This window comes from Pholcus phalangioides, unplaced genomic scaffold (assembly GCF_987345545.1).
Source record: "Pholcus phalangioides strain wild (caught in Gottingen) unplaced genomic scaffold, Ppha-v1.0 ptg000003l_1, whole genome shotgun sequence".
Classification (NCBI taxonomy): Eukaryota; Metazoa; Arthropoda; class Arachnida; order Araneae; family Pholcidae; genus Pholcus; species Pholcus phalangioides.
Window position 1 is genome coordinate 49,026,195 of NW_028301596.1, and position 26,559 is coordinate 49,052,753.

At 38.7% G+C, this 26,559-nt stretch overlaps 2 protein-coding genes across 3 annotated transcripts in view; both read left to right on the top strand.

Annotated features, from left to right (window-relative positions):
- LOC149088755 (regulator of G protein signaling 7-binding protein A-like) overlaps positions 1–26,559 on the top strand; it is a 280,027-nt gene that overhangs the window by 95,934 nt on the left and 157,534 nt on the right. The window lies entirely within an intron of this gene.
- LOC149088756 (uncharacterized) lies at positions 16,345–17,163 on the top strand. Its single transcript, XM_089252270.1, has one exon. The coding sequence runs from the start codon at positions 16,345–16,347 to the stop codon at positions 17,161–17,163; it is 819 nt and encodes a 272-aa protein (XP_089108396.1).

The window sequence follows — 26,559 nt, forward strand, 5'->3', positions numbered from 1 at the left end:
CACTTTGACCATTCGACCACCACAGCGGCTGCCCCCTCTTCTCCAAGTTTTTTTTTGGTATTTGTCTCCCCCCACCTAAAATTCGCAACCTTGAGGTTGCAACGGGTGACGCCATTCAAATAAAAGCAACGCAAAACTATCACAACAAGAGAAGCAGATCTCATAGGAGTTCTTAATAAGAAGTAGTAGGTGGGCAGTGGCCCTTCCCATGGCCTTGGAATGGGTAAATTATAAAAATAAGTTAATCGGAGAATTATTATTATAACTTATTTGTTTTACGACAAAAAAGACATTTTCTAAACTGTCAAGATAAATGCTTCTGAAATACAAAACGACGTAACGAATTTCATTTATGCATCTTATGTATTTCGAATCCCTTTTTTGTTGTTTATTCGAAATTTTATGGTTCCAGCTTCAGAAAAATGTTCGCATCATTTCCAAATGACGAATGGCAAAATCCATTGAGACACATTTAAAGTCACGAGAGACAAAGTACAATAAATTCTGACCGAAATATCTCTTTCTCACTGTCAAATGCATTGTGGTGGGTCTAACACCACATAAACTGCACACACACAGTGTAAATGTATCACATTGACTGAGACTGATTGGATGCTGTAAACGCAAGTGCTCCTATCGGTGAAAAGTAGAAGTTAGTTGTTCAGGTAAAGGAAAAAAAAGTCTTATCACAATACTTAGAATACAAGGTGCTTAGAGTGACCCAGATGAGAGACGTATGTGGAGCCCGTTCTGGTTGTCTCATTCCGTTGAAACATTGTGTACTCATTATATGGACCCTGAGGAAAAGAAAACTCTAATTTAAAAAAAAAAAGTAAATTCAAATTTTGACCACCAGGTGAAAAAGTGGTGCATAGGGGACAAGAAACATAAATTGGAAATATAAAACGTCATTTAATCACAGCGCTATGTGTATGTATTTCATTTACGTCAATAACGGGTGCACAACCTCTGGTCCACGGGATAAATACGCCAGCGAAAGGTGTTCATGAAAAGAAACCATGCATTAAACAAAACACGGCGGCTACACCAATTTGTAGCCCACTGGTGGTAATCATCTCGTGCATGTGGCCCGCGGATTGAAGAGGTTGTACACCCCCAACGTGAAAGGTTTTCTGTCACTAGTGCTTTCAACTGAGAACTTCTGCAGCAGCGAATCATTTCTGCCTTAAGAATGTTTAGAGAGACTTCGGTCTTCATGAAAGATGGAGAAAACCGCATATGGTGAAGGAATCGCTTATTGCCTATGTCCGCTTATCGTCCACTCGAACTGACAACAAGCGGCAATCACCGCGGGCGACAACAGCCGACATCGAGTCAGACGAGCAGAGGCATCCGACTTCGTCCACTGAAAGCTACCCTTACAGATTTTCATACCCAATTTGTGACTGCCCTCCGTGCAAACGCTTGACGCTCTATCCAATACGCTTGAAAAAATGTTGAAAAACTAAAATTTTTTAGAAATTTATTCCAGGGGACCTGCGTTTATTATGCCCATACTTGATGAGACATCTAATGGAAAACACGTTCGGTGTTGTGAACAAGTGAATAATAATTCTATATTATATGACCTCTACATCAGGCATCTGCAACCGTTGCTCGCGAGCACCAAGGTGCTCCCTGAATCACCCAGAGTGTTCGATACTCGTGTCCGATTCCGTGCTCCGAGCAACGTTCCAATTAAATTCCTTGTACAAATTGCATTCAAGGATGGAAATCAATCCTGATTTCATGCATTCGCATGACAAACTTACCGTAATGGCTGCTCTTCTTTTGATGATGGGTATAAGCAGTGCTCGCGACTAGAAAAAGGTTGAAGACCCTTGCTCTACATAACCAGCCAGTTTTTACTGTCTTGTGCTAGTAGAAAGTACACCTTTCTCTACATATGAAAATGTAACGTTTTTTTTTTAGCAAAATGCAGCAGCCGGTGCATTTCTATCGCATCCCGTTCTTATTTCAATACTTTTTTTTCAATGAACCCGTTAATTTTGGGACACTCAGTACACGTAAGAGACATTCAATGGTGACACATTAATTGTACCCGTTTTGTGTAAGACGTTACATTGGTTTGAAAGTCTAAGACAAGACTAAGAAGTTTGTGAGTTACGAGAACACTAAATCTCATCCGAAACTATAGGTTAAGAGATCATTATGTCCGTGTCAACCTATAAAAGCTCACACCAACTTCATTCTGGTGCTATAAAAACATGAAGTGCATCGCAGTGTTAGCGATTCTTCTTATAAAAGGACGTTTTAAGGACCTCGTTAAAACGAAAATTTCTCGTTATATGGCGGAGGAGAAGCATTTCATCTAAGGGTCGTCAAAATGTCGCTGTTACTAAGATAGATCGTCGTTATATTACAAACGCTGCATATCACATCAGGTGCGCGTGTTGATTCCCGATGAGAATAAGAGAAATGGGTCGTCTGTGTTAAAATCAGTGAATAAGGGGGGGGGGGGTATATCAGAGCAGATCTGTAAGTATATAGTAAGGGGTATTTTATGATCTGTTTTGATGTTGCGCTTGCCACCTTGGCTCAGTGGGCGTGCAAAAATTTAACTGACAGGTGTCATCTAATTTTTACTAATGACATTCAATGAAATGAAACCTTCTATATAATGGTGTACTACATTGCTTTATTTCATAATTATTCAGTATTTAATGTGACTTCTACTCCAGGAAAGCACATTCTAAATAATGGCTCATGTTTTATTGAATCGACATTGTTTTTGAAAGTAATCTCATTAGCATATCTATGCTTTTAATGGAGAAGCGTCACCTATCGTTGGAATAGAGAACTAGTTTTAAATATAAAATCCAGATACGTAAATATGGTACTCATTTTTTGTGAAAACAAACTAACTTTTAGGATGATTTGCCAAATTTTTATGAATTTCTGGAAAGTCTAATGCGTTTTGGTTTACTTCATGTTCCATTGTACCTGCGTATAAATAATAATAATCACGGAAGTATTGATTTAATGACTCAATTTTCATCGATTTGAATTCTAACTAAAATAACTCGAAAGTTTCTTATGCGATATATGGAGTTCAAACCTCATTAAGAGAACAAACAGGGGAAAAGATCTCCCTCTGTATATATTTCAACACAGCGGTTTAGCGACCAACCAATACAGGAAATTTATTGCCAGTTTGCGTCAAACGGATGTTAATTAAACTTTTCCAGGACTTGGTTATTAGCGGTGTCGGAAAAAAATAAAACTTTGCGCACAGAAAGAAATTCGATGACGTAATTGATCGGATGAACGAACCAATAATAGGGTCTCAGATGGGCGTCTAGTGTGCGTTTCGCATTTTGGGAATGGTTGAGAGATCGTTAAACCAAAGACTACTATAACTATTTAACCGCACGCCAACCGTCGATATGACGGAAATTGTCGTATCACCATACATAAATTTACTACCGATCAAATCGGGTCCGTAATGAAACCCCCATCAGGTGGGGAAAAAACTTGCTTCCTACGTCCAAGATTGAACCCGAGGACGTAATGGCCACTTGTACAATGGTGGACAAGTATATTACCCCTGGGGCCTGCTAATGCGCTCGCTATTGACCATAGATTAAAGACTATCCCGTAGGTAACGTGTACGACGAAGCATCATGGGAACGCGACTTCAGGGTAAACACAGGAGTCTATAATGTCGGCGTCTGATTACGTGTAATTTAGTGTAATTTGCAACGAGAGTGGCAAGCGTGTCTCGACGGTGCTCTGACCAATACCTTTGATATTTGAGACATTTGTATCACGCCATCTTACGAAAACAGTTGATCCTACCCGAGATTCCTTTTCCCATTAAAAATTCACACGGTTTTAAAACCGGAACGAAATCTTTCAAAAGGCCCCGAGCTGAGCATTGTTGTGTATTCATTTCCTGTAGGGCATGTGTTCGCCAGTAAAATATTCATAAAAGCACAAGCCATAAAGACACAACAATCGCAATATTTCAAGAAAATTCCGTAGAAGTTTTCCGAAACCGAAAATCTTCCCGGTGATTTGAAGGTGGGTTTTTTTCCCCCAGGCACCTGCAATAGATTTCGAAGTATATTTTTTGGGTGGGGAGCTTAGCATAAAATTGTATGCGTGAAACAATATATGGGAGGCCATTTCACTGAGAGGAAAGTGTTCTTCATCCTGACATCTACACTTACTCGGAATGACGCTGAGTGAGAGTTTTGAGGTGAGTCTTGGTTTTTTTTTGGTGAGGGAGAGGCTATTAAATATTTTTCTTTTGTTTCCCCAAAGAAGAATACACGTGAAAAGACTTTACATGGGTGCTTTCGGTTTGTGTGTGGAGCATTTTATTTATTCGCAAGAAATCGGAGAAAAAGGATGTGCGGTTTGTGAAAACCTATTGCGTGTCTTTGAAATGCTTTACATTTCGGAAATAAACCGAATAGTTTTTGTTACTTGAAACACTTTGTTTGCGGATGTTTCCATTTTTTGAAGCGTGGTATTTGATTTTGTTATAGAATATCAAAAATATCTTTGTTTTCCGAAGATGATGCCACTCCACGTTGTTACTACGAAGGGTTCGGCAGCTGGCTGATGCGAAGGTAAATCCAGCAAAGAAATGACCTTGCGGGGAATCCAACGCACGTTCTCTCACTTGCCGTGTGAGTGCCCTTGACCACTAGACTGCGAAGTCCACGAATGCTCTTTCCTTCGCTGAACGGGGCCAGACATAGATAGCCAGACATAACTAAGGACAAAGCTCACAATTTCTCACACTGCCACCAGATGGCGACTTATCCGAAAATGATGTCAATCTTTGCTATTACTACGATGGCTTCGACAGCTCTAAGGATGGAGGATTCGTTGGCTTTGTAGTGTAGTGGCTAGGGCAGTGTTTCTCAACAGCCGGGCCCAGACATCATTCATACCGGGCGAGTGATTAGCTGCTTCAATTTTTTATCATTCATTTTCCGTTGGTCTTGTGTTTGACCGGGCCTTCAACTCACAAAAATGAATGAAACCGGGCCGCGGGCTTGCCAAGGATGAGAACCACTGGTCTAGGGCGCTCATCTGGCCAGTGAGAGGACGTGGGTTGGATCCCTCGCAAGGCCATTTCTTTCCTGGATTTATCTTCGCATCAGCCAGCTGCCGAACCCTTCGTAGTAATAGCGGAGAGTGGCATCATATTCGGAAAACAAAGCATACTTCATTTTGGTATTCTGCAACAAATCACATACCAAGCTTCTAAAAAGGAAACAACCGCTGTTGATTGAATTTATATTTTATGAAACAGTTGAATTTTCTTTCCTGGATTCATCTGCGCATCAACCAGCTGTCGAAACCTTCATTATACTTGGTTTCTTGTATGTACTGTGAAAACGTTAAAATTTTCTTTTGGGTCAGTAATTTGAATTGTGGCAACAAATGTACTTACAGTACTATTATTCTTTAAATTTTCAAATCCACGGTGGTTGTAATTTAAGTATCTCTATTTCATGACCCTCTGTAGAGAAATACCACGGATAAAAGCGCTAATATTGCTTGGTGTGCATTTTTGAACAATTTTTGCCGGAAACATTAGTTGAAGAAATGGCCGATAGTTGAGCAGAAAGTTCATAATGTACAGTCGAATCTCGTTTTAACGAATACCATTATAGCGAAAATCTCGTTTCAACGAATACCATTATAGCGAAAATCTTGTTTCAACGAATACCATTATAGCGAAAATCTCGTTTCAACGAATACCATTATAGCGAAAATCTCGTTTCAACGAGATTTCCGCTATACTATATTTTTTCTACACTTTTTTAATCCCCGAAATGAGTTTACATAGGAGCAATGCTAAGTCACCTGGAATTCCTTTATAACGAAATTTCGTTTTAACGAAGTGATTCCTCCGGTGTCTTGGCGTTCGTTATAACGGGATTCGACTGTATGACGATGAAATGAATATAACATGTTTCAAGTTATTCACATGAAAAAAACCGTTATTTTTGTGAGATTGGCTCTAGTTTTTGAGATAAGGTGAAAATCATATTTCATATGCCGCATGCAAATCACATTGTTGTGAGCATGCATTATCTGAAAAACCAGAGTCAATTCGGCAAGAGCAATGAGATTTGGAGAATCAAGCTCCCCAAAATCACCCTATAATCACTGAAATATCTTTGCTAGTGGTTAAATACTGCATTTGTTTATAACGCATAGTTTCAATGTGATCTACTTTATATGCAGCTTATGGTATTACCATTGAAATTAAATTTTTACTTCATCTAAAAATGTAGAGCCAATCAAACAAAACTAACACCAGATTAGTTCAATCAGCATCCCCAAAATCATCCTTAAATCAATTTGTTCTTTCTGTCTATCGTTCTATCTATGTTCTTCCTCAGGATTGAACTTACGAGCCTGACATCAACCTTCATGCTTTAAGACGAGCATCTTACCGCTGTACGCTCGGGCAATTATTTTATATACTAGAGCTAATGCTTTAGCGATAAATATTCTATTTTCCTTATGGGGTCACAGAAATATAAATGAACATGATTTGAATGGATTTACAAAGACTTCATGAAAATTTGATGAACAGTGTAATTTGTAGCCAAGGAGTGGCGCTATCAGCAGCATCGGTCTTATTTGCTGTAAGTATTTTACATGGAAAAATCAAATACCCGAACCAGCTACGATGATTTGGCAACGTCCTGGTTCCAAGAGACTAGGCCGGATATTCCAGGTTCTACTGTGTTCTGAAAATTCTTGTACAAAACCAATTAAATCAACATAAGACGCATGAAATCCAATAGGAAACGGTCTTAGAGATTGGATGTGGCATTAAAATGAATACTGGAGAAAAAATTATAAAGTACATAAATGATAAAAATGATTCAATAGAGGTGTGTTTGTTTTTGAATGTAAATTCTCACTAGATGTTATTTATAACGGGTCAGAAAAGAACAAAAATCCCATGGTTTATTTTACATTGAAGTGAAACAAGTAGTAGTAGGGAAATGTGCGTTTCTCTAGGCGGTAGTTGATATGGGAGACGTCGCATTCCTCTGCTACTATCACGCTTCTACGGCCCGGAAACGCACATTTCACTACTACTGAAACATTAAAAATTATCAGCAATGACAGGAAAATTCTTTGGTGATAGTGGAACACACAAAAAGTGATTATATATAGCAAGGGAAATATAAAAATAGCTATTTTCATGAAGTCTCTAATCAAAAAAAAAATTAATAAGTAAAATTTGTGTGTCCCTCAAAAAAAATTAACCGGTAAAAATTCGATGATAATTCGCTGAGGTATTAGGGAATTGGAATTTTTCACATTTTTTTTCTCAAATTCTTGAAATTTTTGCGACAATTATTTATAGAGCGCAAAATTTAGCAAAAAAATCAAGAATTTACATCACCGATATCACGGCGAATTTTTGTTTAATTTCTATGTGCCGCTGTGAGAAAGTTGCATTACGTAGCTACTTCACCAAACACCAACTCTGGCCATAGCGCTATATTGCGATTTACTGCCATTAGTGAGATGAGTTGGAAGTGAAGGCGCTGTCTATCTATCTGTATTACGTTGCTGTAACGTGTATTACGTTGATATTTACGTCACCGCACAAATGTGGTATAAAATGCGGTTGACGAGTCGGTCTCTTTTCGTCACTTTCTATTTACTTTTAACCTTTACGTTTACCTGTTTTTCAGTTATAATTTTTAACATATTTTTCCAACCAGTTCATTTTCGAAGTTATATTTTTACTAATTTATTAATCGTTCATTTTATTTACCAACAACTGGAGTAATTTATGGGATCAGATACGTAAATTGTTATTATCATGCGGTTCTGATTCCTGATAATTTCCTGAGGTGACATTCACGGCAGTACAAATTGTTACTGTTAATAATTTTTTTTTGTGGGTATAATAAAGAGAGGGGCACCAATAAGGCACTAGAACAGGAGCAGACCGCCAACACACACCAAACACACAACTGGTCAGATATGTTTGGATAGCTTTATTTTTCCAAACACTGCCAACTCAGCCAAAAACAGCCAAAGCAGTAATGAGAATAAATTAGAGCTATGCTATATAATCTCAAAGCGAAGTCTGGCCGAACGGAGAGTCTTCACATTGGTCGTGTAAAGAAATATGATTGATTTTTCAAGAATTCAAGAGTTTTTTGAATTTGTATTTTTTTTTGTTTTTGGATTTCTTTTTTGAGAAACACTTTTTTAAAGAATGTTTCTCGGAAAATATTCATGTTCGCCAAATATCTGGTGCGTGAATGCGTTCGATACTGAGAAAGACGAAATCGAAGATGTTTCTCTACAAACACACCTGGTGTTTTCTTTTTTTTCACCCCGTTTGTGAAGGAATTTGTTCTGAGAATTGGGTAAATACAATCGTAAACAGATCTAGGTCGTAAACAAAACAACCTCACAGTGAAACGGGAGATTGAAATCCGATATATTCCCGTGAAGAGAACTTTGCTCCAGAAAATAGTTGAAGAAACACAAAACGGAAACTAAAAAATGCTTGTGTTTACGTATTTCATCACATTTCTTGGTGGAAAACTATTCCACTGCCATGAATGTGTGCTGTCTTCTGTTTCAGCCTAAAAAGACCTAAGCTCACCATGTAACCCGTATTTACCTGGGCATTCTCGTATTTTTTCCTTCAATTTTGGTCGTCTCAACTTTGTTTCAATATAAAAATGTCCCACTTTTTCCTGTACTTTTAATGAAGCTTTCTTGAATTGTTCTTTATTGAAGTCAAAAAGAAAACAATTTTCCCAACAACTATATACAGGGTGTGCCGTAAGTGCTAGCACGGCCTTTATCGCATCGATCGTCCGTCGTAGTTGACTCCAATTTGAAAAATATTCAACATGCGTTCAAGACACCCTGTACCAGTTTTGAGAGAGAAAATATAGTGTCACAAAATAAATAAAAAAATCTAAATTTTTATACAGTCTGTATGCCCCCATGCTGTAACTTCCAGTATGAAAATTGTTACCCTGTCTCATCTGTTGCCAACCAAACAAAAACCATGTTTTGAAATGCAATATTCACAGAGATTTTCGAATTCGAAAAGCGATCGAAATTTGGGAAAGAACAGCGTTAAATGCGGAAAAACCGTTTTACCAGCATTTAAAGCTGTCCTTTAACGAATTTCCTCCGTTTTTCGAAGTGAGTGAAGACAGGGCAACAACTTTCTAATTGGAAGTTAAAGCAAAGGGGACCGTATGAAAATTTCGATTTTTTTTTATTTTGTGACACATTGTATTTTCACTCTGAAAACTGGTACAGGGTAATTTTTTTAACGCATGTTGAATATTTTTTAAATTGGAATCATGCCTCTAAGACAGACGGTTTATGAAATAAAGGTCGCACTAACACTTACAGGACACCCTGTATACAGACAGGGTGGATAGCCTGTCAGCACGAACCACAAATTACTGGTGAACCGTTGATCCTAGATGCATACTTCCAATTAGAAAAAGTATCCAAATAACGTGTAGACCTCAGATAAGTAATTAATATTGCATGAGGGTTTAAAAGGCACTAAAAATTCTTAAAATAGACACTGAGAAAGGCGCTTTTTTTATCGAAGTAAGAAAAAATAACTAAAACTAATGTATTAAAGGTTTAAAAACTAGCTGAAAAATTGATTTTCGCTTAATGCGTCTACTGTTTTAATTATAGTTTATAATAACTGTATTATTATGTAAGCTCAATTGATTTCAAGCCCGAAATAAAATTTTGGTGAACACGGATTAGGTCAAAAAATGGCTCAGAAACGGAGCCCGTAGAAAAAATGATCTGCGGAGCTCCTTCGAGTTCGAGCGAATAATTCTCGTTTATTTGTTGTATTATTTGGAATAGCCATTATCATGCCCATAGTTAAACAATAGCTACCTTATCCTATTGTTGTAAGAAAAATAAAACTTTTTTTTATATATATTGCCATAAATGCGGGACTCCTTCGAGTGCGGGTCCCTGAGGGCGACTCTGAACAATTTAATCGAATATTAAATATGCGTGTAAAATAAATAACCATGGTTGTTTGTAGTGCATTTATGGCCGCTGTGGTGGTCGAGTGGTTATAGTGCCGGACTCGTGATGCGAGAATCCGGGTTCGAACACCACAGTGGTGGTCGGCTGAAGTTGGTTTTCTGTGGTTCCCAACTTCAAGGCGCAAATGCGAGCCGATCTCCCCGTTAAAAAGTCTCGCCACAGAGAGCAACAGTCCTACAACGGTAAATCATTCAACCATAACACTTCACTCATAGTTAGTAAAACTGGGGGCAGATGACAGCACTACACATAACAAGCATTACACAGAAACAAACTTTACGTCAGGTTGCACTACACGTACACGCACATTCTCGCATGTACCGATTCGTTGGGGGGTTCCGCGGAAGGGGGGGGGGTTTCATGTGTGGTGTAGCAGTAGTAGGTAGGGGCTCGGGGATCCATGATGTTCTTAAGTCAGCCACCTCGTTGGGCAATTTGCCTGTTGTGGCGTTGTATTTGTATTTGTATTTGTATAAAAAAAAAAAGCAAAATCAGAATAACATGGGCCCCCAGAGCCCTGTCTGGTCCTACCTCGCTTGTGTGAGCCATGCCGTCAACTGATGACCTCTTGGAACAGTCATTGGTCAACTACATTATACACATTATACACATGCTTCGTATAACATGTCTCGCTCAGTCCGATGCCCGAGAGAGACATGTTATGTGAAACATGTGGAGAAACAAATTTTTAATTTCCCTCTGCTTTTCCAACATGGGCTGCGTTCATCTGAAACAGAATCATTCCCGTTTAACACCATCTGCTCAAAGCAAAGTTGATGCGTGGCAACACACCAAGTTCAGCATCTCTCAATCACTTATTCGCATTTAAATGGGGTTGGAAGTGGATATGGGGGGGGGGGGGTTCCTGATGATAAATTAATACCGAGAGTTGGAAAATATTTAAAAAGAGCAATTTTTTTATTCTTAATGCTCAAAATACCCAAGTTTTACAGAACGCCTCTGAAGTTAACTAATATGGAAGAAAAATGTAAAAAAAAAAAGGCATTTTTGCCAAAATGTTTGTAAATAACCCAAAAAAGGCATTTATAGCATTTTGCCTGAACTTCCGAGCTCTCTAGTTATTAACATAAAAGAAATTAACTTTTCATACGGATACCCTGTGCTAGAGCCTTTTGTTGTTGTCTGTGGCCAGGCGCCACGTCTTTCACCTAAGCTTGGCGGCTTGGGTGAGCCCTCTACCGTCGCCAGACCAGGTCCTGGACCACGTTTTCTCTTCCAGGCCTGGTGACTCGGATTATGAGCACATTTTCATTTCAGTGCACGGTATGAAATGAAATGAAAATGTGCTCAGAAGCCGAGTCACCAGGCCTAGAAGAGAAGACGTGGTCCAGGACCTGGCCTGGCCACAGCCCCTCCCCCCCTCATCCGGGGCAATAGCTGAAATTGACAATGGTGAAACGTGTGTTCAAACACCCAATTAGAAAGTAGTTGCTCTGTCTGTCTCTTTCTCTCTTGAGTCCAACAAAAACTTTTCACGTCTCCGTCGTTCCTCTCTCAATATTCGATGAGACGTCTGAATTAAGAAAAAAAACAAAGGAAAGTTCGGGAGAAAAAGACAGGATAAATCCGTGTTGCAAACCCATAAAATTTCAAATTCAAAAATTTTCATAATTTCGTTTAATAAATATTTTTATATTATTTATTTAATTATTATGTACGTATAAGCCAAAAGAAAAGAAAAACACTCAAAGCGTGGCACTGACCGGAAATTTATCCGTCTGTTACATTCAAGATGGGACGAAGAAAGGGCAATTCCGGATGAGCGGACGGAATTTTCCGCACGAAGGGCATAATAACCATGGCTACCGGATGAAATAAGGAAGACGCAAAAGAAATGAGATGAATGAGAAACTTTTCTTTCCTTTCCTTTATGACGTGATCAAGTCTCTTGTATCGAGAGTTTTCACGGAGACTAGAACAGTTTCAGCGCATTGCAGGTTCAGCTCTGTTCATTTAGAAATGCTGAGCTAAGCTTCCCATTGAAACACATTTAAGTAGTCTTTACACGTGGGACTGATTGCAAAAACTTGATGTTTAATTATTTTTTTAGCTTAGTATTGCCGTTCAATGAAAAAATGTATTCCAGTGTTGGTGAAAATTATTTTAAAATATTCTAGAATTCTAGTTTCAAATATTCTAGAAATAGTTTCGTACCATGAATAATGAGAAATAGTTTATAATTGGGGAGAAATTATTTAATAGCTATTAAAAGAAATAATTTTTTGAATAATTTCAGAAATGGTGGATAAAATTGTATTGGACCATAATTCATGGAAATTAGAAACTAATGAAAGATATTTCCAGAATTATTAAAAGAAATATTTTTGGAATTGATGAAAGAAATGTTTTCAGAATTAATGAAAAATATTTTCAGAATTAATTGAAAAATATTTTCAGAATTAATTGAAAAATATTTTCAGAATTAATTGAAAAATATTTTCAGAATTAATTGAAAAATATTTTCAGAATTGATAAAAGATATCAGAATTATGGAAAGATATATTTACAGAATCGATGAAATGTATTTACAGAATCGATTAAATGTATTTACAGAATCGATTAAATGTATTTACAGAACCGATGAAATGTATTTATAGAATTATGGAAAGATATATTTATAGAATTATGGAAAGATATATTTATAGAATTATGGAAAGATATATTTATAGAATTATGGAAAGATATATTTATAGAATTATGGAAAGATATATTTATAGAATTATGGAAAGATATATTTATAGAATTATGGAAAGATATATTTATAGAATTATGGAAAGATATATTTATAGAATTATGGAAAGATATATTTATAGAATTATGGAAAGATATATTTATAGAATTATGGAAAGATATATTTATAGAATTATGGAAAGATAGATTACAGAACCGATGAAATTATTTACAGAATGGATGAAATATATTAACAGATTTATGGAAAGATATATTTTTCAGAATTATGGAAAGATATATTTTTCAGAATTATGGAAAGATATATTTTCAGAATTATGGAAAGATATATTTTTCAGAATTATGGAAAGACATATTTTCAACGCATGAAATTTTAGATGCGGAAATTATCAATACGCTTCTCTGACCCCGCTATTATTTTCGTACCGGGCAATGCAAACACCAAACATGGCCCCCGCTTTGTCCCTTGTGGGATATAAGCAGGCTACCTTGCGGCTGGGCCATGCAGGAAAAAAAAGAAAAAGCCCCACTAGCCACCAAGACCACGGGCCGACCTCCAACCCACGCAAAGGACTACAGACACTAGCACCAAACATGGCCCAGCTCTGAGGCAGATTACCTAGCGGCTGAGCCATGCTGGAAAAACTCTCTTGATGTCCGGTCCCGGCAGGAATCCCCGGCTCGTAAGCCACAGGACCCAATCCCACCGAGGTCCCCAAGGCCTCCGACTCACGGCAATCACACCCCCAAAGTCTCCGGTAAACCCTGCCAAGGAGCCCGGGCGAATCGCCCGCAAGAGGCCAACGAAAACATCCCGAGTCATCCGCCTTCATCACTGTACTCTGTCCCCAACCATCAGCCAATCTGCGCACCGGGCAATGCATCTAGTAAGAACTGCCCTGCCCTAAGCTACACAATACCTACAATTCGAACAATGCACAACGTAGCCACGCGTGTATTTCCCAACGGAATGATATTTCCAAGACCAGGTTCCTAAACAAAATTTTTGTTGTATAGAGAGCCATTTTAAGTCAATGCTCGTCAAAATATCAGTACTGAGCGAGAAGATTTATCGCTTTATCGCGGGAGATGTATGGCCGTAGATTCCAAAGTAACAAAAACGGGGGGAAAAAAAAGGAAATAAAATTCCAGATAAAACAGTAGAAAGAACCAGAAAAGAGAAAAGGTATGCGAAGAGAAATATATGATTTTCAGACTCCAGGCGATGTTTCTGACAGTGAGAAAGGGAGAGATTTGGCCGAGAATTTATAATACTTTTTCTTGCCTGTAACTTTGAATGTGTCGCAAGTCGTTGTCATTCATCATTTGGAAAACATTTCTTCGCAGCTGGAGCCATAAAACTCCGAAATACCAGTAAAAAAAGTGTAATATTCGATATAAATATACATAAATGAAGTTTCGTGGGTTTCTTTTCCTGCTCATTTTTGAAGGTGTTTAGCATATGTTTTCGGAAAAATACATGGGGGGGGGGGGGAAACACTTTGACTAACAGTTTTTAGCGTTTCAAAAATCTTGTACAGGGTGATTATAATAGGTAAAGTTGCGATTTTAAAATGCTTTAAAATAAGAACGGATAATCAGAATGTCTTGAAAATTTGCATAAACACTCCTGAAGTAATGAAATTTTGTTCGGCAGAAGAAAACAAAAACTTGAACATAAAGTTTCATGTTTTTTTTCCTGTTCATTTTTTGAGGTGTTTAGCACACCATGAAAGTGTCTAGTTCTCGATGAAAATTGTTTGTTCGGGTTCAAAGACCGTCGACCGTTTGATTTAGTTCTCAACGTTTCCCCCAACACTAGTGGTTGGCATCATCAGGAGAGAACTGGATCAAAGTCCGCTTTTATCAATTCTCCATTACATCATTAGTCAACAGAGCCAAATATCAACAGAACAACGATTGAAATTTGTTTTGAGAGCCAAATTTTTCAAACTTAAACTATATAGGTAGATGCATTGTTATTAACTTAATTAAGGTACTCCTCAGCTGGCCTTTGCTAAAAACGTCCTCGATCTGATTGAGGTATTTTCACTGAGGTCTACTCCTTCCAACTCTCCCGTCCACACTCGTCTTGTATACTTGTTTCGTCTATCTCCTTTCCGTTTCTATATATATCCATACCATCTGAACATACCTTTTTCAATCCTCGACACTAACTCTTCTTTCACTCCACAATGCTCCCTAAAATTAAGTTACTAAACTTTACTTAAAGTTTATTACGTTATTATTTACTTGTTGTCTTACGGATATCTGGCTCCCTTCTTTGGGAAATGTGCTGAAGACGGGTTCACTGTAAGCTCGTCCGACGATATGTTAGCCGGAGGACGTCGTCGATGAAAGCCCAAGGTGGGCCGTCTTGTGGGACAGAGGCCCCAAGAGCATCGTGTTGGGATGGTCACCCCCTGGTGGATTGCTTCAGCAGCGATGACCGATGTTGGATGCAGATGGAGAGAAATGGCCACGGGAGAGTCCTCATGAGAGGTGGTGGCTCAGGAGCGTCGTCTTCAGATGTGTGGCCCCTGGTGGATCGCTTCTTGCAGTGTTGACCGATAGGGAGGAGGCCACGGGAGAGCCGTCATGAGAGGTGGTAACCCAGGAGCATCGTCTTCTAATTTACTTACCTGGTAAAAAATCAGTAAAAGTTGTCCACTTCACTGCCCGCTCTAGTGACTGATTGCAGATTCAAATGGCGTCCGTGGCGATTCTCCTGACCCGACTGGTGGCGTGCTCTGACAAACGGTATGTGAAATATAAGCCGTGTGTAAACGTGCCCCTGTAACAAATTTGCCCCGGTATACCTTACTCATGAAACACGGAGAAATTCGCTGGCAGAGTGGAAACAATAGTCAGCCAGGACAGGCACAAAACGAATAAATGTCCACGACAAACGCAAAAAACTGTTCAATATATTGTTGACTGTGTTCTGTTTTGAAGTGTAAAACTTCATGTTCCACAATAAATCGGAGTGTGTGTTTCACAAAAATCTGGTGGGAATGATCAAGAGTGTTCGGTACAGTGATCAGGTTGCGAAGTTGGCTGAGTTTGAGGCCCGCATTATGTGAAATGTACATGTGGTACACCACATCCACAACATTACCACCGTCACTCTCATCTGTTTGTTGTGGAACATTGAGTTTTACACTTCCGATTCGTAGTTTCAGAAAGTGGACAACATATTGAACATGTTCTGCATAAGTCGTAGAGGGTTCGTTTTGTGATTTAATTTTTATGATGTTTTTCTATGAATAATGAAAATTTGCGATGTTAATTAAATTTGCCCTGGCTGGTTATTGTTTCCATTCTGCGAGTGAATTTTCCCGTGTTTCACGAGTACAGCTCCACCTATCAGTGAGTTTTCAAGGTTTTTTCCCCAGTGTTCAGTATCAGTATCGATAAGCAACTTAGTTGGTAAGATCATATCAAGGAACAGAAGAGAAAGGCGTTCGGTGTTCTTCAGAAGATGCGCCTGATGGCCGGACCACAGTGGGATTGACACGGACTCTAAGGAGATCACTCTACTTGACTGTGGTTGAGCCTATGATAGCTTATGGAGCTTCAATTTGGCATTCTACCAAGGTCCAGATATTCAGACGGCTCGATTCAATACAAAGACCCTTTCTCTTATATATCTCTGGTGCGTACAGAACTACACCTACAAATGCTCTTCAGGTGATTCTGGGGCTTCCGCCAATATCCCTGAAGATAGAATTCTTGGCCAGAGTCACGCGTCTTCTAAAGTTTCACAAGTCATGTTCATTGCTTGAGGGAACATTAGTCCCGGACGCCTTCGAGCAGAACACTATAGGCTGGTCCTCGCATTCTGCAGAATCTCTGCTGGTAAATCAAGTACTTCTAGATTCTTCGGAGGACGATATACCTAAGGAGAAATCCGTCGTATACTACACTGACGGCTCTAAACTGGAATCAGGTGCAGGAGCTGCCTGTGTAAAAACCGTGGGAACGGAGATCGTGGATAAATGGGCTACTAAACTAAAAGAAAACAATTCAGTATATCAAGCTGAAATGCTCGCTATATTTACAGCAGCTCTGGATGCAGCTACAAAAAAGACACGGACTGTAATAAGATCGGATAGCCGTTCGAGCATCCACACCATTCTAAATCCACTGTCTGAAAACGCAATCGCCAGAAGGATCAGGAGTATACTTGTATCTCACCCTTCAATACGCACCTCCTGGGTAAAAGCCCACAACGTCCAGTGGGGAAACGAGCTAGCGGATGCGGCGGCTAAAGAAGCGACCAATACCGGAGACTTTTGCGAGGAACTCTTATATCCAGCCTCGTACGCCAAGTCTCTCCTCTGGTGGGACATGATAGCAAAGTGGCAACTGGATTAGGATATGCCGGAGGCATCAGGAAGATCAACTCGTGAAGTTATAAAGTAGATACTAGGAGCACATGAGCTGTGGTCACGCGAGTTCATCTTATTTGTCACCGGTCATGGGCCTTTCCCGGCAAACTTACATCGCTTTAAAGCGATTGCCAGTGACAAATGCTCTTGTCTTGAGCCTGGCACGCCCCTGCACTACGCCACATGATGTCCAGAAACGACGCCCTTTCACTTCCGTTTGCCGGCTGCCCATCTACACAGACCGTGGATGTTTGGCATACTACGTCGAGAGGAATCAAGAGGAATGACAAGAAAAATGGTGAAATTCCTTGAGGAACATCCCGAGAAGATAAGGGGATCCGTCTCCTCAAGCTCCTGTAACTCCAGTACCAGCGCCTCCGTTAGAGAGAGCGCCGCGTCTTCACCCTGACAGTGCGCTGGTGGCACTGTTTGAAGGCGAGGACCAGGATGAATCCTAAATCTAATCAAGTGTCCCGGAGATATTTCAAAGACCTTCAACTGTGATCAAAAGCGAATTGGACTGAGTGTATTGAACTGCCCGAGCGCAATGGGGTGCTCTGCCTTTCTGTCATACAATCCTTGGATCACTCAAATTTATTTATTTATTTAATTTCAATTTATTTATTTATTTTATTTAATCAAATTTTTGATTGCGCCTTTTGGGATATGATTTTATACAACTTTCTTTGATTATTTATTATCGGTGCCCGTTGCACTTTGACTTTAACTTGATTAATTTGATTCTTCGTTTTACATAATTTTTAATTTGATTCTTCGTTTTACATAATTTTTAATTTCCTTTCACTATATGTAATGTTTGACGTATCAATAAATAATGGTTTTGCCGGAGACGCCCTGAACCTCCCCCCTTCGGGGGGGGGGGGAGGGCGAAGAGCTTACGTTGCTTCTTGCGACAGAGCCTGGGAGTCTCGCGGTTTCTCCAGTTTCTCCAGTATTCAGGCAAATTTTCAAGTCATTCTAGTCAGTGGTGCTCATTTCAAAATCGTTTTGAAATAGTTGTATTTGATATTAATCGCCCTTTACATATTTTGGCGCGTTTCGAAACCTGATGTTTACGTTGAGTTCGAGAAAAATGAATCGTGAGAATTTCCATCTCGTAAATTTGATCATAATGGAGGCTTGGCGAACAACTAACTAAACACCGAAATTTATTGCCAGTTGGCGTCTAACAAATTGCACTATTGGCTTTTCCCTCACAACCCGTTACTAGTGGCTGGAAAAGAGCGCCCTTATCAAAGTTTTAATGCTGGAGAAAATCGAACGGTTTTCCTGATGCTATTTGTTATACGTTCCTGAGAACCATCATTCGGCTTCACGAGTTTTACTGCTCTTTCTATGGTTAATAAATAACTCGTAAAATAAGGCATATTTAATGTCTATTCTGTGCGGCAACGTAAAAATTTATCTCGGCACTCCGTATTTGTTTGCTGTCAACGGCTCTGAAATAGCTCTGAAAAGATATATCCACATTTTCATCCTCTAAACCAGAGGTATTCAACGCATGGCCCGCGAAGCTTTTTTTGCAGTGGCCCGCTCGAATAGACTTACATATTACAGAATTAATACAAATGCTGAAAAAAGGACCTTAATAAAGAAATGTATTCCAGAATTGGGGTGAAAGAAATAATTTTAAAATTGCAGTTTTAGAAAAAAAAACACCTTCAGAATATATAAGAGAGATAAGAATTAATGAGATCATAATTTCAGGATTAATCATATAATTTTACAGAATTATTGAGATCATAATTTCAGGATTAATGAGATCATAACTTCAGAATTAATGAGGTCATAATTTCATAATTAATCAGCTCATAATTTCACAGAATTAGCAAGAAACAACTTCAGAATTAATAAAAAATAACTTAATAACTTAATTAACAACAGAACAAATTTCAATATTGAAAGGAAATAATTTTAGAATTAATGAGAAAAGTGATTTCATAATTATCGAAAGAATTTTTTTTATAATTAAAAGAAATATTAATTAGAAATATTTCCAGAATTAAAGAAAAATAGAGTGTGTCCAAAATTATTGAAAGAAATGCTTTCAGAATTAATGAAATTTTTTTTCATGTTTTTTTAATGAATTTTTTTTCGTTTTTTTAATGAATTTTTTTTCGTTTTTTTAATGAATTTTTTTTCGTTTTTTTAATGAATTTTTTTTCGTTTTTTAATGAATTTTTTTTCGTTTTTTAATGAATTTTTTTTCGTTTTTTTAATGACTTTTTTCATGTTTTTTTAATGAATTTTTTTCGTTTTTTTAATGAATTTTTTTTCATGTTTTTTAATGAATTTTTTTTCATGTTTTTTAATGAATTTTTTTTCATGTTTTTTAATGAATTTTTTTTCATATTTTGAATGAAATTTTTTTCATATTCAATGAAAAAATTTCAGAATTAAAATTAATGCTTGATATGGAAATAGTTTCAGAATTAAAAGTGAATTTTTTTTCACGCTTATAATCAACCATTTTAGCAAATAAAAAAATCCAATCCAATTAAATCGCTGTGTTTCTATTGTTAAGAACAGGTTAACAGCACCAATTTACACCCACTTTTGTAAGAAAAAAAATTTTTCATAACGTTTTCCTAGGGGGTTGAACCATAGATGGCTATGGCCATTTAGCTGTTTTGGTCACTTAAAAACTAATTTTATAAGACGGACACAGATTCCATCCGCAATACTAATCAAACACCTCGTCTATCTAGCACTACCTTCGTTCCGTTCAGTGGAAAAGCTCTTTTTACCGGCTGTTATGCTGTCAAAAGCCACAGAAATGGCGTTTCGGCATCTAAACCAGAACGAAAATTGGTACAAGAACGAAATTTCGGAAATTACTGGCTAGTAGTGTTATCGAAAAAAAAAAAACCATAGGAACACAAATATTTGCTGGAATTTCTTTTTACGGAATTTGTAGTTTTTAATATAGTTTTTAATGTTTTTCATGTGTCATTAACCTTATGAGACAATGCCTAGAACTTTGCGGTATGGCCGAAAAATTCAGAAACGAATACATTCGTGAATAATAGAATCCATAAATAATATCTCAATAACCCTGGTAAGATACCTTCCTATCAAATTTACTGACATGAAGAGAAGTTTAGGTGAAATCCTAGTCCTTTTGGATACAATCGTGTCCCAGGCGCGGATCCAGGACGATGGAGGGACGAATTGTGTAAGTTCTTTGAATCGCCCCACATTTTAAGGGACAGACAAACTTCCCAATAATATTCAGCTCTTGGAAGGGGCGATCGCTCCTATCCTCCATCCATCGCTCCATCCCAGTTTCTCTGGCACCCTAGATCCATGCCTGAACGTACATCTTCAGCTGCGAATGGAGCGGAGGCAGAAATTTTCGAATGGAGCGAAGGCAAGCACCTTCAGCTGCGAATGGAGGTAAGACAAGCACCTTCAGCTGTGAATGGAGGTGAGACAAGCACCTTCAGCTGTGAATAGAGGTGAGACAAGCACCTTCAGCTGTGAATGGAGGTGAGACAAGCACCTTCAGCTGTGAATAGAGGTGAGACAAGCACCTTCAGCTGTGAATAGAGGTGAGACAAGCACCTTCAGCTGCTAATGAAGTCAAAGCAGATTTCTTCAGCTGCTAATGAAGTCAAAGCAGATTTCTTCAGCTGCTAATGAAGTCAAAGCAGATATCTTGAGCTGCAAATGAAGCGGAGACAGACATCTTCTGATTCGAACGGAACGAAAGCGCACATCCTCAGCTGAGAATGGAGCGGGGGGGGGGCATACGGATCCAGGGTGATGTGTCGGAGAAGCGACTGAATGTGCCGGTGCATTGGATCATCTCGTATTTTATAGGACAGACAAATTTACCTCCATAGTATTCGGAGCAGGGGAGGGGGAGCGTTCGCCCTTCATCGTCCCCTCCTCCCTGGATCCACGCTCGTCGTGCCCTTATAACTGCATAACAGTTGGAGGCAATTGCATTCATAAGAACATCATCCCTACATTTCGACCGTATTCAGTAAAGCCAGAATTCTGCTCCTAACCCGAAGAGTGGAATAGACTAAAGTTTCAATGATTTCATCAAAAGTTAACGACTCAACACCATCGGAATCTGGTTGATCTGAGCATCATCATCACCACCACCAGTTTTCACCAGAACCTCGAGGTATAATCCAATCAAAAAACCACCCACACAGCGTTCTCGATATTCATGAATCGAAAATTGTTCTTACGACCAAAAATGCATGTGACATCTCTCCATTTAAAATCGGGGCAGATATTATTAACTCGGAGAGGAAATCGGACGATTTTCGCTCCTGGGTTTGACATTCGCGAATCGGAATCGTCACCATTTATAAGATCGCTGAAACATGGCAGTTCAGGCCTCAGGATAAATACCATCAAAACGGATACGAAATTGTTTCCCACGATTAAATTCCGAAACTTTTCTAGTTCAGCAGAAACAGGGAATGAATAATTCGTGCGTGTATTATTTTAATGTCGCGAAAATCATTTTTGCTCATTCAAAACAACCGTTTGTTTGCGGTTCTTAATTGGATTGCTAAAGATTGCCCCGGGGTTCGGAGCTTATTATGAATGGATAAAATAAAGATCGCGTGATGAGAAAAATCTTATTTTCTTGAAGGTTTTTTTTTTTTGGCAGCGGAACGAAGTTTTCATTCGTGTAAACATTAGGAATATACAAATCATCTCTGACAATAAATATACGTATTAACCACTTCGCTTTGAAGCGATTGACAAAAAAAATTCGGATGACCTCTGTTTGACGAATCGGCGATAAATATGGTGACCGCGTCCTAACCTAACCTGATTTTAGAAAAAGGAAGGAAAGAAAACGTAGAAAGGTAAGAAAAAAAACAAATGAAAAGGAAAACAATACAATACATAAGTATAAGAGAGAGATACTTATCTATCATGCGCTCGTATCTTCTTCTCCCCCCCCCCCCCCCACATGCGATTGACAAGAAATTTTGATTTCTGTTTGACGAATCGGCGATAAATATGGTAACCTTGTCCTAACCTAACCGCATGTTAGAAAAAGGAAGGGAGGAAAAGTAGAAAAACAAAAACAATATATAATACTTATCTATTATACTCTATACATCTCTCTTATCTCTTCCCCCCTTATCAGCAATAGTTACAGATAATAGAGTAGGTACGAAGTATATTTCTCTTTTCACCCTCACCTACCTGTTCCCTTTTGCTCTTAGAAGCATATAACAGAAGGATACACATCACGGAGGTAAACAGAACTACTTTTTTTTCCTAGGGTTGCAACAAAGCTTGGTGGTGATGAGGGGAGAGAGGAAAGAAAACAGAAATAACTTTTTTGAATTTATTCCACTGCCGTTTGGAAGCAATACGATCCTTGAACGTAAAATGGTTAAGTACAGGTTATCCCAAAACTGACTGGCCGATTCAAAAAATTAATGAAAAAAAGAATGGGGAGCAATTGAAATGCAAAACATGCAGCATTGTGCTTGAAGAAACAGTATATTTTCAGTCAGATTAATTTTTAAAATTAATTCAAATTTCCGCAACAGATGGCGCTATGGTCTGAAAAACTAAAAAACAAGATATTTTCATAATATCCAACATCCTCAACAACGGGATCCAGAGAGAAGTTTTGTCCTCGACATCTCTCCCCTGTTGTATTTCACACCGGTGCATCTCGCCAGCCGGAAATTTCGCACCTAACAGTAGGAGTGACCGAGGGAGTGATCAAGTAAGTGATTGACTGTGTGAGTGATCAAGTGATTGACTGTGTGAGCGATCAAGTGATTGGGTGAGTGAACGTTTGAATGACCGAGTTACTTTATGAATAAGAGTGTGAGGGACTGTATGACCATATGAATGATCAAGCGAGTGACTGTATGAATGAGTGAGTGACCATATGAGTGACTGTTTGAGTGACCAAGTGCATATCCGTATGAGTGACCAAGTGAGTAACCATGTTAGAGATCAACTTGGTGAACTCATGAGTGACCAAGTGAATAACAGTGTTAGGGATCAACATGGTGAACGTATGAGTGACCAAGTGGCGTGGCCGTATGAGTGACCGTTTTCGTGATCAAGTTAGTGACCGTATGAGTTACCAAGGGAGTGACAGAATGAGGAACCAAGGGATTGACCGTATAAGTGAGCAAGTTAGTGATTACATGAGTTATCAAGTCAGTGACCGTATGAGGGATTCACACTCACTTGGTCTCTCACAAGGTCACATACTGTCACTCACTCATCTGGTCACTTACCCACTCTTCCACTCATACTGTCAGTAGCTCCTTCAATTGGTAACTCTTACGGTCATTCACGCATTTCCTTGGTGACTCACCCATCTACTTGGTCGCTCAGGGCAGGCGAAATGTGGAAGGCAAAATTTCCGTAAACCCTCAGAAACAACACGGTGTGTGTGTGTCAGAGTAACACTCGCAGAAACCCGGACCAAACATCTCAGCCGAAATTTCGAAAATACCATGTTTTGGTTTTCCCCGACTAAAGCATCATCTGATAACGAACTGTGTTTTTTTTCTGTCTAAATTCGATTCGGGCCATCCCGGCAGAGACGTTTGCATTTGTCTTCGTTCTACCATCTTGCTATTACTACAAATGGTTTTAATTTTGTAAATATAATTTTAGCACTAAAAAGCGCCATCTCTTGCGCAAATCTTTAACTAATTTTGAAATTGCGTCTGAATCAAAATTAGCCGTTTTCCAAGCAAAACTCAGTAAAAGATGCATATATCTATCTTTTATTCTCTTTTTTAGTTTTTATTTCTCAAATACGCTGTTGTAATTTTGGGTCACCCTGTGCAAAAACTACTTTGGACTTGAAAAAGCAATTCTATTGTAATTTTATGGAAAATATCCTCAAACATTGTTATATTCCTATATTTAACTCTCTGGTTAAATATTATAAATCATCTTTCCAATCCTTATACCTGGGGGTGGCTCAACCCACGGCATGCCATGGCATCAGGAGTGGCACGCGAACGCTTTTCAGAGAAAAATTAAAGAAATTCCATTCCATTTTTCAATCAAAAGAAATTCTCTTCAGCTTTAAAAAAAATCCTTTTCTCATGAATGATGGTCTCGTAGGCTGTGAAACACACATTTAGTATGGTAGGCACACTCTTAAAATAATAATTATGTGATGACTTTCTATTCAATGCGTTTCTGTTCAGTTTACCATCGTCGGGTATAGTTGCCGGGCGTCCCTGTACGAGATTTAGGATCGTCAGCATGGGGATATGCTTTGTATTATAATACAATTGCATTGTGTATCCATGAATTCATCGGGGGGCGGCTAAGCCCTCTGAAACGTCTCTCACTAGACATTTATAAGAGTCAGACTGAGGGAGAATTCGGAATTACACAATAGCATTAATAAGCTTTATTCGAATATTAATACAATAACTACAATACGACCGACCACCATGGCCACCACAACTCGAATCCCAACAGCAATCGAACGGCGCGCGCGTATTAAAGCTCGCGCTCTGCCAACTCATACATAAATATAACATACATAACAACCTCTTACGCCGTTTATTGGCAAGGGAGAGCCCAAGACACCTCCTGAGCCCTCAGGTTCCGGTGTCTATGGCCACCATGGTGTAGGCAAGATGAACTTCTATCGATATGCGTACATACGCAATCTCCATTGTGGTAGTCGAATTTATGATTCGAAAATAAAAACAATATAAAACTGAAGAGTGACAAACTGAACATTTTTGCGAAAATAAGAGGGCATCCGAGTATTTTGCAGGAACAGAAGGGATGCTAGCGTCCCGTAAAAACAGGATGTTTGATCTGCGTGTAAAAATTCTTAGAGTGCCACGTGAATCGGAAATAATCAAGATTGAGGCACGGCTTGGAAGAAGACTGGCCACCCGTAGATTATACTAACCGTGACTTTAATCACCACCTCCTAGAGATAGAAGGTCTCTGCAGTGTTTACCATAAACGTCATTCAGACTACCTAGCAAGTATGCCACATTTTAAAGCACAGCAACCTATTATTTCTTCTTATTTTGGCGTAGAATCTTCCTGATTGGCTCACAAATACCGCATAGTGATCGGAAATGGCGCATAAAAATCGCCAATTCTGAGCCCGATTATATCTTTTTCTCATAACGATGATACAGGCACAAGCAGGGAATTTATCCCCCTGAATGTTCTGAGGGAAAATGGACTACTTACTGACGTCACAAGTAGACTGCGGAGGCCTTCTACCTCTAGGAGGTACTTCTTCAATGCACTTTAGCAGCGTTTCTCAACGTAAGGTGCACGGACCACCACCGGTCCTCAGGTAGAGTTGATGATTCGATTCTAACTGAATAAAATATTATTCAATTGTTGTAATTGATATTACTGGTACCCATGTAGGTTTAAATAAAACATTATACTTTCATACTTATGTTCACCATACCTTATCAAAGAAAATGCTGGAAATTGCGATCTCAAATACGGAATATCACTGATTGTGGTCAAAAGATGCAATTCACGACAAATTATCTAATTTCCGAAAAAAATGTGTGAAGCAGGGAGGAAATGAACGGCTGCTACAAATTAAAGTAAACAAAAATATATTTGACGAAAATAAACTTTTAAATGAATAGATAACCATATTTCCTAGGGAAAAATAAGGACGGACTGCATAAGGGACTAAGATACGGGACGTCGATAATCGTCATTAAAAACGTTGCCATAGTTTGGTGAAATCTTTCATTGTAGTTAAAATCACTGAAAAATTGGGGAAAAACGTTGAACCTGACAATGTTTGTAGCCATTTATAGCCATAATTATCATAATAATTATGAAAACGCTGTTTGTTTACGATTTCAGTAAAAATCACAAATTTAAATAATTATCGTTGGAAAAACTGGTCAAATGTATAGGGAATAAATGAAAATACTACTTCACCAAACAAAAACTCTGGCCATATTCCTATATTGCAATTTAATGAGATAGGTTGGAAACGAAAGCACTATCTATAGGTGGTCACCTTAAGCTCGTTACGGAAAATATCTTATCTACATCCTTCTTCGGGTTTGAACATGGAACGGCGTCCTTCACATTAGACGAGCATCTTACCACCACGCCACTCGGGCGCATAAATAAAAATACTTGGCTGCCCCGTAATACGGTACACAAGTGGTCCGTCGAATTGTTTCAGACATTTTACTGGTCCTTGGGTTTAGAAAGATTGAGAAACTATGCAGTAATTTAATTGATAGAGCGATGATGGAGGGAGGGTATGAACTGTTAAAATCTCATCTACGTGACCCCCCCCCCCTTCCCGATATACGCATGAAGGTTCAAGGTTCAACGGATTGTTTGGGGGGTTGCTCCGGTATTTCCCAGAGAAATT

Excerpts from the sequence above, each read along its gene's own strand:
- LOC149088756 (XM_089252270.1), top strand. The coding sequence starts at position 16,345 with ATGATAGCTTATGGAGCTTCAATTTGGCATTCTACCAAGGTCCAGATA.